The sequence below is a fragment of the Schistocerca nitens genome, chromosome 10 (assembly GCF_023898315.1).
Source record: "Schistocerca nitens isolate TAMUIC-IGC-003100 chromosome 10, iqSchNite1.1, whole genome shotgun sequence".
Lineage (NCBI taxonomy): Eukaryota > Metazoa > Arthropoda > Insecta > Orthoptera > Acrididae > Schistocerca > Schistocerca nitens.
In genome coordinates, this window is record NC_064623.1 from 145,926,013 (window position 1) to 145,945,656 (window position 19,644).

The 19,644-nt window shown below is 35.3% G+C and overlaps 1 protein-coding gene across 1 annotated transcript in view; it reads left to right on the forward strand.

Moving 5' to 3' along the window:
- Positions 1-360: 360 nt before the first annotated feature.
- LOC126209942 (cytochrome P450 4C1-like) overlaps positions 361-19,644 on the forward strand; it is a 144,990-nt gene continuing 125,706 nt past the window's right edge. The window contains exon 1 of the mRNA XM_049939058.1: positions 361-510. Coding sequence (XP_049795015.1) covers positions 452-510 — 59 coding nt within the window. The 5' untranslated portion in view covers positions 361-451. The remainder of the gene's footprint in view (positions 511-19,644) is intronic.

Here is a 19,644-nt window from a genome sequence, read left to right on the forward strand (position 1 = left end):
GTTTTACCAAATGGATATTCTCAGCCTGGTGCAAAGGCTGGATGATTGCCTGAATGACCATGGCACTTTTGCCTGACTGCCAGACTGATTATGGACTGTTTCCCTTATAATGGAAACTTTTTGATTGCCCCTTACATGAACACAGTACTTTTAAAATGCCAGTATTGTTGACAAATTATCTGGTGCTGATCATTATTTCTCAACTTCTCTGTATACAATACCAAGAAACATTAGAATATGTGACCAGCTGTGCTTCTTACTGCAGGTCGGTTATTGGGAGCCCTCATCACGACCAATGGCGTGGTGGCCGTGGTTGTTGGTGCAGTTGGTGGTGTCGTGCTGCACTGGCTTGGTGGCTGTGCTGTGGTGGAAGTGGGCCACCAGGCCCCACATCGACGCTCCCGGGCCACCCACACTGCCCATCATCGGGAACATTCTGGACTTCCTTGAAATGCCAGTGACCCTCCATAAGGTGTTTGACCTGCATCACCAGTATGGGAACTTGGTGAGGTGAGTTTATGGCATCTGGTAGGAGAATGATCGGCCACAACAAGACATATGGACTGAAATGTTATATCTAATCTCTGGAAATCAGTAGTATAATTTTGGATGATGTGATACTTTTGCATAACTTGAGGCATTACGATATTAATGAAGTGAACAATGATTCTTTTGAAACCTATAAACTAAAACTGAAAGTGAATGATACTGAAGTGGTGCAAAGTGGAGTAGCTCTCAAGGTTCTGTTATGATACATCTCTTTTATTAACAACCCTAACATGTAGTCCTAAAGGTTTGATGATCTTCAAAAAACAGAGGCCATTTTATGGTGACTGTGCCCACCTAAGTGAATTTGTATTGGGGACACAGACGCAGTTTTACAAATAGGGGCATTTTATTTACAAATAACAGTAAAAATCAAATGTCCCATTTTTTACACAAAAGAGAAGGTAATTATACGCATGTAAAGCGACATTTTTGTATATAAATAACCACAAAAACTCGATTTCCTCACTCATCCTACCTATGAGCGCAAACAGACAAGTAGATGAAATTGTTCTTTCAGTTACTTTCAATGTAAAGCCATATTAAGGGTAAAAATTCCAGTTCATGATACTCATTATCACTATATTTAAGCTTCTTCATTCCTTTGTGTCTCAAGTTAATAGTTCCATGTTCAAGAAACTGAAAATCACAACCAGTAATTTATTTGTTGTAACAGTTTGTTATATTTCTCTTAAATTATTTATGAAGTTCAATACAAATATTTTTCCCATATCTAGTTTTTAAATATTCACAACCCATAACCTAATAGAATTTATTACTTCTAGCTGACTAATGTTCTTAAACAAATTACAATTGCTTACATTATTAAGCTTCTTCAGTAGAGTATCCGTTTATTTACATGAAAATTTAATATGTTTATCAATTTTTAATCTTATAAATATGACTAATGTGTGGACCCATTTAAATTTCACGTTTTTGTTGAGAGAAATAATAAACTAAGTTGAATGTAATATTTGCATAGACTATTTTAAACCATATTTAATTATAGAACATTTGAGAACGACCATACTGACAGTAATGATGTATTTAAGCAAATTTATAGAGAAGAACAATATAAAAAGAGTTGATAGTTATGAGGAAAGTGATTCAGAAATATGGGAAGAAATAGGGAAATGAGATTTTTCCTCTTTTTTATGACTGTCAAAGAAATAGCGAAGTGTAATTTGCCATATAGTATGTATTTATTTTACTGTTCAATACATATCTTTTATCATCATGAGGACTGTACAATTTCTTGTTTGCCCTAAATGTGTAGAGTTCATGTTTTTCACTTCAAATCATTTTCATTGTTCTGTATTGTTCTACACTGTTAAATAAACAATATTTACACTCTTCTAAACTTATTCTACAGAAACCAGATGGCAGTTATAAGAGTCAAGGGGCATGAAAGGGAAGCAGTGGTTGGGAAAGGAGTGAGACAGGGTTGTAGCCTCTCTCCGATGTTATTCAATCTGTATATTGAGCAAGAAGTAAAGGAAACAAAAGAAAAATTCGGAGTAGGTATTAAAATTTATGGAGAAGAAGTAGAAACTTTGAGGTTCGCCGATGACATTGTAATTCTGTCAGAGACAGCAAAGGACTTGGAAGAGCAGTTGAACGGAATGGACAGTGTCTTGAAAGGAGGGTATAAGATGAACATCAACAAAAGCAAAACGAGGATAATGGAATGTAGTCGAGTTAATTCGGGCGATGCTGAGGCAATTAGATTAGGAAATGAGACACTTGAAGTAGTAAAGGAGTTTTGCTGTTTGGGGAGCAAAATAACTGATGATGGTCGAAGTAGAGAGGATATAAAATGTAGACTGGCAATGGAAAGGAAAGCGTTTCTGAAGAAGAGAAATTTGTTAACATCGAGTATAGATTTAAGTGTCAGGAAGTCGTTTCTGAAAGTATTTGAATGGAGTTTGCCATGTATGGAAGTGAAACATGGACAATAAATAGTTTAGACAAGAAGAGAATAGAAGCTTTCGAAATGTGGTGCTACAGAAGAATGCTGATGATTAGATGGGTAGATCACATAACTAATGAGGAAGTATTGTATATAATTGGGGAGAAGAGGAGTTTGTGGCACAACTTGACTAGAAGAAGGGATCGGTTGGTAGGACATGTTCTGAGGCATCAAAGGATCACCAATTTAGTAATTGAGGGCAGCGTGGAGGGTAAAAATCGTAGAGGGCGACCAAGAGATGAATACACTAAGCAGATTCCGAAGGATGTAGGCTGCAGTAGGTACTGGGAGATGAAGAAGCTTGCACAGGATAGAGTAGCATAGAGAGGTGCATCAAACCAGTCTCAGGACTGAAGATCACAACAACAACAACAAACTTATTCTGTTTTTAATAACATATTTCTTAACACCTATAGATTTATTCACTATTTTATAACCAACTTTATATGCATTTATCTATGGTCTCAGACTGCAGAATCCTTCCATTATTTTTCCACTACATTCATGTGTCACTTTTCCTAAAACTTCTTGCCATACTGGGTAGCTGTGCAGTCTAGGGCGTCTTGCCATGGTTCATGCGGCTCCCTCTGTCAGAGGTTTGAATCCTCCCTCAGGCATGGGTGTGTTCGTTGTCCATACTGTAAGTTAGTTTAAGTTACTTTAAATAGTGTGTAAGCTTAGGGACTGATGACCTGAGCAGTTTGATCCCCTAAGATCTTATCAAAAATTCCCAAATTTCCGATTTTCCTAAAACTTCTTTGTTTACTTGTAGAATACCATAAATATTATCTGTTGGGTAATACTTGCATCAAAGTAATTAATCATCGACTTTGTATTTTCTTATAAATGTTTAGTCTGTATATAGTACATGTAACTGGCTGTAGCTTGGTAAAGCAGTTGAATACTTTAAACACGAAAATTTTAGTTAGGCTTTACTGTGACTGTTATTGACATTAAATGAAACAACAAGTTTACTGTTATCAGTCACTGTTTATTTATATCCACAAAGCACTTTAAAGGTTTAAATCTGCATCATCAGGTAGGTTTACATCTGTTAATATGACATGTGTGTGTGTTGTGTTACGAATTTTTGGAGTAACTTGTGGCATTGTGTTGTGAGAGAAACAAAACAATATTTCAGACCATGGTTTTCGGTTTCTTTTGACAAGAAACAAAATGTTATATCTAATGATCAAAATAAAGTGAGTGAAATAGAGGTCCTCCAGTGGTCACAGGTTCCTTTCACTGCCATAACATATCACATTTATACTATCATATTTTGTAAGCAATTATGGCATCAGGAAAATATTAGTTGCAAGGATCATATTGCAGAAGAGAAACATTATCACAGAGTACAGAGAATAATCATTGTAACAACATTATTACAGAATATATTTTAAAGGATTTGGGAGATTTTTGTTTTGAGGTATTGAATATGTACATTGGAATAAATATTTCAGGTTGTATATAAATCTGATTTTGTCTAGTTAATGTCGCTTCAACTTCATACTCGTTTATATAATAATGTGATATGTAGCAATCTTTAGGTACAATAAGTATGTTGACTACAGTGGTAAAACTGTATACAAATAACAATTATATTTGAGATTCACAGACAGATATAAAAGGCTGGATGCAGAACGAGAGGAAGTGAAAGAAAAAGTGAGAGAGAAAGGGTGGAAGGAGTGATTGGATGAGAGAAAACTTTCCAAAGCTGGGGTTCTTAGGATTATATCTGTTTTATGTAGTAATTGTCTCAAGGTTGTGGTAATACATTGGTTAATGCTTTAAAATATGCAGATGGATGTACAGTTCCTGCCATTAGATGATGTACTTATAATTTCCAGCTGGCAGGGGGTACGAGCTGTTGGTGAAATGATGTATTAGTAAATAAGATTAGCCCCTTGTACATTTCAGGGATATCATGGTAACATAACTATTTATTGATAATATGAATGTGTCTGCATGTTTGTGTGTGCATGTGTTTGTGTATGTTTGTGTGTGTATCTGTGTGAATTGCAAATTTAACAACATAGGCAGTTGCTAAAGCAGGGAGAGTACTATAGTAAATATTATCATTTTTGCTATTTAAGGTGGGTTCATATGACAATATAAATCTTTTACAAATTGCCATTAGAATAGAGAATAGCAGACAACAGTTTGAAATCTGTCAGAAGCCTAACACAACACATACAATCCTCTTTCTAGGTAACATTTCGTATTAGACTACCAATGCCTACAAACAAAAAGGCATAAACATATTTTTATCAGAGAAAACAAGACTAAACAGAATTTATCCCACAACATCAGCACATGAAACCCACTTCACTACACTGGTGTGTACAAAATAGAATACTTGGACTGTAACTGCTTCTTCATGAGCCAGACAGGCAGATCACTTGAGATTAGATTCAAAGAACAAATAGCAGCACTAAAAAACAAAAAAATACCACACATTAGCAGTAGCCACCCACCTGCATGAAACAAAACACCATGTTAACAAAACAAGTATGAGCATCCTACATATACAACCTAAAAACCTGAATCCATCTTTAATGACAAAAATGACAACATTTACAAAAGTATCATCTCTATTTTCAGCAACTGTCTATGTTATTAAATATGCACTGCAGACACATACCCACACACACACACACACACACACACACACACACACACACACACACACACACACACACACACACATACACACAGACAGGCACCGAACCACCCACCCACCCACACACACCCACACACACACACACACACACACACACACACACACACACATACACACAGACAGGCACCGAACCACCCACCCACACACACACATTAATATTTACCATATATATTTAGTTATGTTACCATGAGATCTCGACAAAGTACAAGGGATTGACCTCATTTACAAATAAATCATCATATCAACAGCTTCTACTCCTTGGCAGCTTGAAACAAAAGCCGGCCAGTGTGGCCGTGCGGTTCTAAGCGCTTCAGTTTGGAACTGCGTGACCGCTATGGTCGCAGGTTCGAATCCTGCCTCGGACATGGATGTGTGTGATGTCCTTAGGTTAGTTAGGTTTAAGTAGTTCTAAGTTCCAGGGGACTGATGACCTAAGTAGTTAAGTCCCATAGTGCTCAGAGCCATTTTTATGAAACAAAACGTTCATTAACTAGTGGCACCAACTGTACACCCATCTGCGTATTTTAAAGCATAACCAATGAATTGCTCCAACCTTTAGGCAGTTATTACATGGAACAGGTATAATCTTAAGAACTCCTACTTTGGAAAGTTTGCTCTCATCCAATCACTCTGTCCACCCCCTGTCTATCTCCAACTTTCTCTTTCTGTTCCCCTCGCTCTGCAAGTAGCCTTTTATTTCTGTGTATGAATCGCAAACAGAATTGTTATATGTGTATAATTTTATGACTGTAGCCAATATAATTATTGTACCTAAGGGTTGCAGCATGTCACCTTATTGCATAAACGAGTATGAAGTTTCAGCCATATTAACTTGACAGAATCGGATTTGTACTCAACCTGAAATATTTATTCCAACCCATGTATTAAACATCTCAAAATAAACATATCTAAAATCTTTTAAAATTTATCTGTAATAATGGTGTTATGATGCATGTTCTTAGTACTTTGTGATAATGTTTTTCTTCTGTTATATTATGCTTCTTCTGTTATAATATGCTTCCACCTATTAATTTCCCGAGCCATATTTATTTACAAAATATGACAGTATATATATGATGTGTTATGTCAGTGAAAGAAACCTGTGATCACTGGAGGTACTCTATTTTAATTATTTTAATTTTACTGATAGATATATAGTTTCTGTCAAAAGAAACCCAAAACCATGTTCTGAAATATTGTCTTGTTTCCCCCTCTAGATGATGCCACAAGTTCCTCTAAAAAGTGATAAAACAACACACACACACATGTCAATGTCAATGCACCTGATGATTGAGGTTTAAACCTTTGATACATACCATAGAGATAAATAAACAATGACTGGTAACAATTCAATACTTCCACCATATTTCAGTTTCATTAATCTGTAGTGAAAATCGTACACCAGTTCTTTAGATGGATTGGGTATTCTCATGCCAACATCGATTGGTTTATTAAACTGATTTTTATGTTATTCATATAAATAGCAGCAAGATTTTCAGTACATATTGTTCTTCCCCTAAGGTTTGCTTTATCACACTTTCCTCTATCTGACACTAATTTTATATCCACTTTGTTTCTTATATTTTCCATTGCCTTACTGAATACTGAACTATTCATTACCTTGCAGAAATCTTTTTCAAAATCGTTCTTTGATTGCATCATCATTTGAGGATTCTAATCTAAATTTTTTTTCAACTATTCAGATTGTTTAAATTTTAAAACTCTGTATTTTCGTTAGCTTTATGACTTGATACAAGTATTTCTGTAGTGAACTACATAATTGTATTTAACATTCAAAGTATTCAATGACTTACTTTCCTATGTGCCTTGTCCAATTTTATTTTCAGGAACGAGTGGTGATCTTTATGCAAATCATGTAATTCTTTTGTATACTTCAGATGCACTTACGATATATATATGTAATTTTACCATTGTTGGTATTTCACTCATTTTTGTACAATTTGTTTGTTTCATCCCATTCAAGTCAAAAATGCGTGAAATATGAACTCATAGCATAACCATACAAGTTGTTTGCATCCAATTAGATAATGTGATATGTTTTTATCATCAAAATCTTTCTTATATTTATCACTTGCTGTGACATATCTTTTACAACACAGATACACCTCTTATTCCTTTTTCTATCATTAAAATCGTATCATAACTGTGTAATAATTTAAGTTGTTGTTTAGTCATTTGTAACTGTGCATCCCATGATAATCAAGGTACAGTAAAACACTAAGAAGGATGTAAATCATAACCTTTAATACAAGTTTTTCTAAAATCTTCAAATACATCGCGAATAATAAAACTTCATTTTCTAGATACAGATCATGGTATTCACCAAGATCTTTAATATTAAACTTTTTCCACACTAGTTGTGCATGATTACAGACATTATGTCACACTATTTCAGTATACTGTAAAATTATTCTTTTGATGGAAGAAGCTCCTCTCCAACTTTTTTCCAAGAATCCATTTAATCATATGGATACACAGCTTTTCTGATCACTATATTGAATAAATCTCAGTGAAAAAGTATCTGATGTTTTTCATTTGAACTCTCTTCAATGGTTTGTTAAGTGAAGAAGCGATGAACCTAAATATGTCAATAAATCTGATCTTAAAATTTCTGTGTTCTTCTCAGAACTATTGTATCTATCCTCATTGTTTGGTATTTAGTCCTTGTCTTTATCATCATAACCAAGTTCTTTCAGAAACGAACAAGAATCATATCCTGATAAATTATATACACAAATTGGTACAAAACTCAGATGTTCTAACTGTAACTTACAATTACTACATAATGGACTTTAGATAAGTGATGATGGTGACAGACTTTCTTTATTATATCTTGTATAATGATAAGTACAAAATCTACAAGTTTTCGATCTTTCACATGTTGATTATTCCTCAGGAGTTAGTGGTCGCATTTCTTCAATTTCAAAAGAATTTCCTCCAATTTCATCAACCTCTTTTTTATACATTCAGTAATTTTTTCTCACAGTTTGATCATGAGTATACAATGGGATCCTTATAATGTGCATTAATGTATTTGATATAGTAACAAAATCCTCTGTGTTCATGTTTTTGATATTTCATTGTATGTGAATTTTGTGTATTTGGTTGACAGTCGTCCATCTTGTAATATACTCTCAAAATCTGCACAAATAACACATGGGACTTTCTGTGTATTTCGATAATTTTCAAAAGTCACATGTGACTGTTTCTGTGGTAATGGTTTGTTAAATAAGTAATTTGGTGTGTGACTATCTAATAGTTCCTTACTATTAAAGTGGAGTATACACATATCACAAATATATTTTGATTCTCTGTGTTTCGACATTTGTGCTGAAAAGAGTCCAGAAAAACTTTCATTTCAACAATGATGTGAGTTTCCATTGTTTTTAAAATGTAATAAATTTATATGTTTTTCTTTCTTGCATTTCGTATTTTCAATAGATACATTTGATATTTGTCATCAAATAAATAAACATTAATACATACATTAACATGTTATCAACCACTGCAGGAAAGTCGAAATTTTCTAGTTTCAGACCAACACCATGACTAACGTTTTTATATTTTTTAACCCTTTGTGGTTCTTCATCTACATGATATAATGCAGATTTTATAAACAACACAACTTTTTCACCATCATGTTTTACATTAATCCAAACTTGTTTTTCATTTACTTTTCCTTGTGATTTGATGCAAGATGATGCTGTCAATTGAATATATCTGTTGAATGCTAACTGAAGGCCAATAGCTCTATTTAATGTCCTTCCCGATCCTTATGCTTGAAAATTAGATAATTTTGTTAAAATAACTTGGTTTTCAGTCTAAAAGTTTTCAATCAAATTCTTCTCTGTAGTAATAGTATACGTTTATGTTTGTTGTCCTAATTTTTGAACTTTTTCATTCGTCTGCAATCTGTACTCACAAAAGAAATAGAAATTTATTTTCGAAGCATTAAATAGTTTTATATTTTCCTTAAGTAGTATCATATTTTTGTGATTTGACCACATTAAACAAATGATTAGGCTCAATTGAAGTTATATATTTTACAAGTTGTAGTTTACAATATTGCAATGTGTTTTAAAATGTTATATCAGCTAGGTAATCTCTAATTGCTTTTCTGTCTCTTTCCTCTCAAATATGGAATTATAAAACTGAAATATTCCTTTCAGCAGTTTATATTCTTTATCTAGAAAAAATTCATCATCATTTCCTGTCTTATGGAACGGTAGTAGTGTCCAAGGGTCTTTTGAATATAAGAATGTTAAAAATATAATAAAATCAGATTTTCTAAATTTATGATATCCCCACAAATTATTCCTTCAACAATAGTCATGAAGCTGAGCAACTGCGAATTGCTCTACTTATTGGAGGTAAGAAAACATTAGAGTTTGGGAAATGGCTTCCGTTTTCATTTAACTTTTACTCTTATTCGTCCATAAATGTTCCTTTAGATCACTTGTAATTGTTTCTTTTTCACATTTACATATCATTTTTCTGTTCAGCATGTCTTGTCAAATCTTGCATTAATTGAGAGCCACTCCTAGGATGTGGGAGTTAAATGAAAAAAATTAACCTCTTTAAAATTCTTCATAACTGATACATTTTTAATTGTATTATGATAATCATCAATTTTCAGGAATAACAGTATTTTAGAATGCTCCTCACATGGAATTTGTTTTAAATGTTTGTTATAAAATTCAGATGTAATATTTTTCCCACATACAACAAAACACTTAAATACAATTATTTCTTTGATAGTTTCTAGTAAATTTTCTTCACCTAATATTTACTCTTTGTATATTAATGTGAGTGAATGTTGTCAATTGACTTTTCCCTTTCACAAATATTACACTTCTTGGATATAAACGCTTCCATGTATTGAGATAATTTTTATTAGTTTAGTTAAAATTACTATTTAATAAATACAATGGAGATGCATAAGTTATTACAATTGGTAAAGGAAGATGCAGAAAGATATAAAGTAAAAAATCATCGTTCTGTTATCAAGGAAACAAAAATTAAGGAACATTTTGAGAAAGAAATTAGAAAAATTAAAGATGAATGTATAACAATTACTCATTAAGAGAATAAGTTCTCATATGAGAAACATATTGAATATTGGGCAAAGAAACAGCAAAATTATAGTCACCATAGCTAAACTTTTTATGATTTAGCATGCTCTTTTACAGCGATTTTTATACAAGAGATAGTAGAAGATTTAGAAACAGGATTTAATTTTTATGGCCAACCAAGTAGTACTTGAAGGATTAACTTTATTCCACAATATAAAGAAAAGTCATGTTAATAGATGAGTCATCCTTCATGTTGCTGTGGACTAGATCACTGTATAGATAAAATATTTACAATAGTAATTTTATTTCTATCACTAGCATTTCTTCCCCATGAACCATGGACCTTGCCGTTGGTGGGAAGGCTTGCGTGCCTCAGCGATACAGATGGCCGTACCGTAGGTGCAACCACAATGGGGGGGTATCTGTTGAGAGGCCAGACAAATGTGTGGTTCCTGAAGAGGGACAGCAGCCTTTTCAGTAGTTGCAGGGGCAACAATCTGGATGATTGACTGACATGGCCTTGCAACATTAACCAAAACGGCCTTGCTGTGCTGGTACTGCGAACGGCTGAAAGCAAGGGGAAACTACAGCTGCAATTTTTTCTGAGGGCATGCAGCTTTACTGTATGGATAAATGATGATGGCGTCCTCTTGGGTAACATAGTCCCCCATTCAGATCTCCGGGTGGGGACTACTCAAGAGGATGTCGCTATCAGGAAAAAGAAAACTGGCTTTCTACAGATTGGAGCGTGTAACGACAGATCCCTTAACCAGGCAGGTAGATTAGAAAATTTAAAAAGGGAAATGGATAGGTTAAAGTTAGAGATAGTGGGAATTAGCAAAGTTGGGTGACATGAGGAACAACACTTTTGGTCAGGTGAATACAGTGTTATAATCACAAAATCAAGTAGGGTAATGCAGGAGTAGGTTTAACAATGAATAAAAAAATAGGTTTGCGGGTAAGCTACTACAAAGAGCATAATGAACGCATTATTGTGGCCAAGATACACAAGAAACCCACGCCTACTACAGTAGTACAAGTCTGTATGCCAACTAGCTCTGCAGATGATGAAGAAATTGAAGAAATGTATGATGAGATAAAAGAAATTATTCAGGTAGTGAAGGGAGACGAAAATTTAACTGACATGGGTGACTGGAATTGGAGAGTAGGGAAAGGGAGAGAAGGAAACGTAGTAGGTGAATATGGATTGGGGCTAAGAAATGAAAGAGGAAGCCATCTGGTAGAATTTTGCACAGAGCATAACTTAATCATAGCTAACACTTGGTTCAAGAATCATCAAAGTAGGTTGTATACATGGAAGAATCCTGGAGAAACTAGAAGGTATCAGATAGATTATATAATGGTAAGACAGAGATTTAGGAACCAGATTTTAAATTGTAAAACATTTCCAGGGGCAGATGTGGACTCTGCCCACAATCTATTGGTTATGTACTGTAGATTAAAACTGAAGAAAGTGCAAAAAGGTGGGAATTTAAGGAGATGGGACCTGGATAAACTGAAAGAACCAGAGGTTGTACAGAGCTTCAGGGAGAGCATAAGGCAACAAGTGACAGAAATGGGGGAAAGAAGTACAGTAGAAGAAGAATGGGTAGCTCTGAGAAATGAAGTAGTGAAGGCAGCAGAGGATCAAGTAGGTAAAAAGACGAGGGCTAGTAGAAATTCTTGGGTAACAGAAGAAATATTGAATTTAATTGATCAAAGGAGAAAGTATAAAAATGCAGTATATGAAGCAGGCAAAAAGGAATACAAACATCTCAAAAATAAAACTTCCTGGCAGATTAAAACTGTGTGCCCGGCCGAGACTCGAACTCGGGACCTTTGCCTTTTGCGGGCAAGTGCTCTACCATCTGAGCTACCGAAGCACGACTAACGACCGGGACTCACTGCTTTACTTCTGCCAGTACCTCGTCTCCTACCTTCCAAACTTTACAGAAGCTGTGAGTACCGGGCGTGTGTCGTGCTTCGGTAGCTCAGATGATAGAGCACTTGCCCGCGAAAGGCAAAGGTCCCGAGTGCAGAGTGAAAATCTCATTCTGGTCTCAAAAATAAGATCGACAGGAAGTGCAAAATGACTAAGCAGGGATGGCTAGAGGACAAATGTAGGGATGTAGAGGCTTATCTCACTAGGGGTAAGATAGATACAACCTACAGGAAAATTGAAGAGACCTTTGGAGAAAAGAGAGCCACTTGTATAAATATCAAGAGCTCAGATGGAAACCCAGTCCTAAGCAAAGAGGGGAAAGCAGAAAGGTGGAAGGAGTATATAGAGTGTTTATACGAGGGCGATGTACTTGAGGACAATATTATGGAAATGGAAGAGGTTGTAGATGAAGATGAAATGGGAGATATGATACTGCGTGAAGACTTTGACAGAGCACTGAAAGACCTGTGTCGAAACAAGGCCCCGGGAGTAGACAACATTCCATTAGAACTACTGACGGCCTTGGGAGAGCCAGTCATGACATAACTCTACCATCTGGTGAGCAAGATGTATGAGACAGGCGAAATACCCTCAGACTACAAGAAGAATATAATAATTCCAATCCCAAATAAAGCAGGTGCTGACAAATGTGAAAATTACCGAGCTATCAGTTTAATAAGTCACAGCTGCAAAATACTAACGCGAATTCTTTACAGACGAATGGAAAAACTGGTAGAAGCCGGCCTCGGGGAAGATCAGTTTGGATTCCATAGAAATGTTAGAACACGTGAGGCAATACTGACCTTACGATTTATCTTAGAAGATAGAAGGAAAGGCAAACCTACGTTTCTAGCATTTGTAGATTTAGAGAAAGCTTTTGACAATGTTGATTGGAATACTCTCTTTCAAATTCTAAAGGTGGCTGTGGTAAAATACAGGGAGCGAAAGGCAACTTACAATTTGTGCAGAAACCAGATGGCAGTTATAAGAGTCGAGGGGCATGAAAGGGAAGCAGTGGTTGGGAAGGGAGTGAATCCGGGTTGTAGCCTCTCCCCAATGTTTTTCAATCTGTATATTGAGCAAGCAGTAAAGGAAACAAAAGAAAAATTTGGAGTAGATATTAAAATCCAGGGTGAAGAAATAAGAAGTCTGAGGTTCGCCGATGACATTGTAATCCGTTCAGAGACAGCAAAGGACTTGGAAGAGCAGTTGAACGGAATGGACAGTGTCTTGAAAGGAGGGTATAAGATGAACAGCAACAAAAGCAAAACGAGGATAATGGAATGTTGTCGAATTATTTTGGGTGATGCTGAGGGAATTAGATTAGGAAATAAGACACTTACATTAGTAAAGGAGTTTTGCTAATTGGGGAGCAAAATAACTGATGGTGGTCGAAGTAGAGAAGATATAAAATGTAGACTGACAATGGCAAGGAAAGTGTTGTGTCTAGCTCCTACAGCATAGACACAATGAGGTAGCTAGGTGCACGCTAAACTAAAGCAGACGGGCTTGACGTTCTGGAACATGAGACTTATCAATGAATAAGAAGAAAAGTACGTATCGTTATATAATACTTAACTTTATTCTCTTGCTGGAATACATCCCTCTTGAATATTAGTACGCTATAAGCACTGATACAAATGGCGCCTTTCCAGGTAGTAGCCATGGAATAAGCTGAAGGCTATTCTATCAGTCTCTCGGCAAATGAGAGGAAGACTTGGTAGGCCTGGTCGCAAGCTACGTCGTCCGTACAACTGGGGCGAGGTCGAGTCCGTGTCTTGTGACCTGCCATGTGGTGGCGCTAGGTTTGCAATTACACAGTGGCGACACGCGGGTCCGACATGTACTACAGGACCGCGGCCGATTTAAGTTACCACCTAGCAAGTGTGGTGTCTAGCGGTGACACCACAGAAAGCGTTTCTGAAGAAGAGAAATATGTTAACATCGAGTATAGATTTAAGTGTCAGGAATTCGTTTCTGAAAGTATTTGTATGGAGTGTAGCCATGTATGGAAGTGAAACATGGACGATAAATAGTTTGGACAAGAAGAGAATAGAAGCTTTCGAAATGTGGTGCTACAGAAGAATGCTGAAGATTAGATGGGTAGATCACATAACTAATGATGAAGTATTGAAAAGAATTGGGGAGAAGAGGCGTTTGTGGTACAACTTGACAAGAAGAAGGGACTGGTTGGTAGGACATGCTCTGAGGCATCAAGGGATCACAAATTTAGCATTGGAGGGCATCTTGGAGGGTAAAAATCGTAGAGGGAGACCAAGAGATGAATAAGCAGATTCAGAAGGATGTAGGTTGCAGTAAGTACTGGGAGATGAATAATCTTGCACGGGATAGGGTAGCATGGAGATGTGCATCAAACCAGTCTCAGGACTGAAGATGACATCAACAACAGCATTTCTACTAAGCTCTCCTATCTTATTTAGAAACGTTCTGGCGCTACAGTCTGTAACCGCGCGACCGCTACGGTTGCAGGTTCGAATCCTGCCTCGGGCATGGATGTGTGTGTTGTCCTTAGGTTAGTTAGGTTTAAGTCGTTCTAAGTTCTAGGGGACTTATGACCTCAGCAGTTGAGTCCAATATTGCTCAGAGCAATTTTTTTACAACAAAATATGATACACAGAAGTAAAATATGACGATCCTTTGGCTCTACAGTATGAATTTGTTCAAAATTGAAATTAAAACATTAAGAGCTAATAATCTGGTTGAAAAATGGCTTTTATTACCTATTGAAAATTTTATAAGTTCAGTAAAGACATAAATGCAAAACATAATAAACAAGTAAAATGTATTACATTACATCAGAAAAAAATTTACTCGATTATCTGAAGTATATAACAGTTGTAGAAAAAATAAATCTCCAAAAATTACTGATAAGAAGTGATAAACATACACGCAAAAGTTTACAAGTAAGAAGCCTACTTTCTGATATAGTAGAGATAAACAAAGAGCAGATTGTTTACATTGCCACATCTAAGCATTATCCCAAGAACAGTTACTTTAGATTGGTGGTGTATTGTCTGCAAATCATCTTTCAGGAAGGTTATCTGGTTATAACAGTGGAACACATAAAAAAGATAAAATACATTGTGTTTGAATGTATGAATGTATCGCTTATAAGTTAGTGAAACATATGTTTAATATTTATTTGGTGTACGCAGAGTAGATCTAAAGTAAAGAAATGTGCAATATTCACTTTAATAGTGTATCTTATGTCGCTAAGAAATTATGGGACCAATCCAATGATATTGCTGATGAAATATATTTATGATGAAGTTTTGAATGTGCCCATTATACAATTTGAATTTATGGTATATATTTTAATTTTTATAAATGGAAATAATCATACCCAAGGTCGTCAAGAAACATGCATATAACAGCAAGCAAATCTGTGTGATAATTGATGATCAGAATAATCCATGGTTTCAAGGAACAGAAGTAGCTAAAGTTTTAGAATATAAAACACTGAGAGATGCTATTTTTGATAATATGGATAAAACTGACACACAAATATGTAGCGAATTATGTGGCAGCTAGTCACTAACATCTTTTAATATACAACTAGACATAGTTTGTATCAAAGAATCAGCTCTCTAAAACATTATATTCAAACATAAGAAGTTTGCAGCTGAAAAATTTACAGACTGTGTAACTAAAGAATTTTCACTATCAGTTAAAGAACATGGTGGATATGTGATTAGAACAGAAATAATAGACACCCACAGATGTCAAATAACATATTTATGAGAAAAAACAAAAAAGGATGAAAATCAAAAATTTGGAGGAAACAGAGTATACAGTTTTAGATGTATAAAACAGAAGAAACAAAGAACTAGATGTACTGTTAGCTATTGTCCCTAAAAGTATGACAATAATTTAAGACCAACTATTGTTTTAAAATTATTCCATGATGACAGTGATTATACTTACTGTGTCATTAGAACACAAAGGCAAAATTAATGAAAAAGTAGCACATTATTTAAAATAGACATCTAAATTGTGACGAAATGTTAAGACCAATTTATGATCCTAATTCACTAATATTGTACCAAAGAATGAAAGATATCTTATTCATCGTTTGCTATCATAATTATTTTAATATTTCGAATGATTACATACAAGAAGAACTGGTGAATGATATTATAAATATTCACTGAATCGAGTTGTAGTTTTAGACCTGTGTACTTGGCTCTCTTACAAAAATTCTAATTTATAACAAATAAGGGCAGCTATTCACTCCCTCCACAACAATTCAAAAACAGTTTATTAAATATTTTTATACATACAGAAGAGGGTAGTTATTCATTACAGTCGCAAACAATCAACTCTTTTCTTGGATGTAAATGAAGAAAATCAGCAATCAGGAAAATTGACCAATGAATTTTAAAATTTTTAAGTATCGATAAACTGATTTTTGAAATATTCGTGTGCAATGCAAATTTCTTCACCTTCCAGGTATTATAAATAATTTAGATTTTTATCACTTATTTGATTTATGAATATAGATATATTTTTCATTAGGAAAATATAAGGATAGAAAGAATGAAATTAGTGTTTTCCCTCTTAGTGTAGCCATTTACGTGTAGCTATTTTTCTTTTTTTTCTATTACATGAATTACCAAATAATAACTATTTACATATAATTTATCTCCTTTCGTTCTCAATACTTTGTGAACAAGATATACATCAGGATATTTAGTTTTCTGCAGTTCTTGTTCATAAAAATTTCCATTAGTATCTTTCAGTTTATATGTGATTGGATTGGAATGGATAATAGATTCAGTTTCCAATTAGCTGTGTATCTTTTCTCAAAAAGTCCTTCAAGTTTACTGTTTTTAGCTTTATCTACTATTTTAAACTTTGGATTATCATTAGTCACAACAGTTGTAGGTTTATAATTCTTGTCACTGACTTCTATTTGTTTCATTTTAATTGTTAAATCTTTTGTATTCTTGTACTCATCAACAAATTTTGTAAATGTCAGAACCCATTCATTATTTTCTTTGAATAGCAAATTGTTTTCAAAACTTTTAAGAGTTCTATTAAAACCTTCAGCCAGAGGTGCTTTTAATTCAAGTTGAATAATGATTAATATTATCTTTTTCCATTAATTTTTCAGAAACCGATTATTTTGAATCTGGGTTTGAACGAGAACCAGTAGGACCAGAAACCGGTTGTTTCAGTGAAAATCATCACCGCCAGGCTGTTGCCATCTAGGTAGATGGCAGTGTCTTCAACATACTCAACATGATGGTATACACTGAGATGCCAAAAGTCATTGGGTGCCTCCTCATATCGTGCAAAGTCTCCTTTTACTTGGCGTAGTGCAGCTGCTCGACATAGTATGGAAGTTTCCTGTAGAAATACTGAGCTACCGCTGCCTGTAGAGCGATCAGTAATTGCAAGAGTTTTGCTGATGCAGAATTTTGTGCATGAACTGACCTCTCGATTATGTCCCATGATTGATCCATGGGATTAATGTCACTTGTTGGAATTGTCCAGAACTTTCTTCAAACCAATCACGAACAATTGTGGTCCAGTGGCATGATTTACTATATCCATAAGAGTTTCACCATTGTTTTGGAACATGAATTCCTTGAATGGCTGCAAAATGTCTCCAAGTATCAGATTTTCTCCATGTAGTCGAACATAACAATTTCCAGTCAATCGGTTCAGTTGGTTCAGAGGATCCAGTCCATTCCATGTAAACACAGCTAACATCATTATGGAGCCACCACCAGCTTGCAGAGTGCTTTGTTGGCAACCTGGGTTCACGGCATTGAGGGGTCTGCGCTGCACTCTAACCGTACCATCGACTCTTACAAAGTGAAATCGGAACTCATCTAACGAATCAACGGTTTCTCAGTCGTCTAGAGTCCAAACGATATGGTGATGATCCAGGAGAGTCTCTGCAGGCGATGATGTACTATTAGAACAGGAATTCGTGCCGGTTGTCTCCTATCATAGCCCATCAACAGCAAATTTCGCTGCATTATCTTAACTGATACGTTAGCCTTAGGCCCCATATTAATTTCTGCAATTTTATCTTGGACCTCTCGTCAAAGCCCAGTGAAGATAACAGGGCTCGCCATTCAATAATTTAGGCACACAACAAAAGATATTTCACAGATAGATCGGTTCACTGCGTATTTTGTAGTCTTATACTAATCCCAATTGCAAATGGATTGTAGACCAGTGTAATCTTTCTGCGCGACAGTCATTCTGTAAAAAAAAAAAAAAAAAAAAAAAATCTACGAAGTTTTGCCTTCGCCAGCTTAGAAGGACCAATATAATTATATTGTTACAGAAACTATTTTACTGTTACTGAAACGAATTTAGTTTATAACAGTAAATTGCAGCGTTCTGCTTGGAATCAAGATGAATTGAAGCTGTGATATTTAGCATGTAGCTCAATGGCTACCATCATTAAGATTTGCAGTTACGAATTACTGAAAATTAAATTACAAGGTTAGTAAATTTTAAGTTAGTGTGCGATTACTAAATTTCAGATAAATATGCATAGATCTGAAGAAGACTTTTCCAGCTTCACTAAAGGGCCACTCACACGTTCAATATTAATAGTATTGTCAAATCAAACTATTAATATATTGGTCGTCTGAGAGTTCCTGCTGACGAACTGTCAGTACTAAAAATATTGAGGAGCAGTACTGATGGCCCTCAAAATATTCTGAATAATGTCAACACATACTGAATTGCAGAGCTTCATGAGCCAGCCTAAAATTTTTATTGGAATGAAGTGTCATTGGAGGAGCAATAACGAAGTTTGGTGTAACAAAGCATTTGCTGCATGCATAGGTCAACAGTCTTGTAGTAGGCCGATAAATTTGTGTTACTCGACTCCAGCGCAAATATTGGTTGTACCTATGCTTACTTTCGTGTAATGCAGTGATGGGTGCAGTGATGAAGGGTCAGTAGGAGCTGCAAATAAAAGATTTTCGTGAGGCGGGGAATGTTCTCGGTCTTATTCAGGCGAGCCGTCGGAACTGAACTCCTGGCGCCAGAAAATGCGTTCATATCTGACATGATACAATAATGAAGTCTCAGATGTTATCAAAATTAATTCCATGGTGTCTTAACAGCTTTCTCTCTGGAGTTTGCTACAGGGCTTAAGAGATCGCAGATTCATAAGCGACGAGATTTTTCGTTAGAGAAGCGGAACGGTTTCACACCTTTATGGTATTTTACTATTTATTTCGGAATACTGTTATGTTTTCACGACAAAAATATGTGTTGCATGCATCTATCAGATGTGAGAATGTTCATATATTATATTCAGTCCAAATATGTCAGTGGTTCTGTGTTACACATAGCTTGAAATAATACACACATATGTACAGGGTGATTTTTTCACAGTGTAAAAATTCAAGTGATTGTGCAG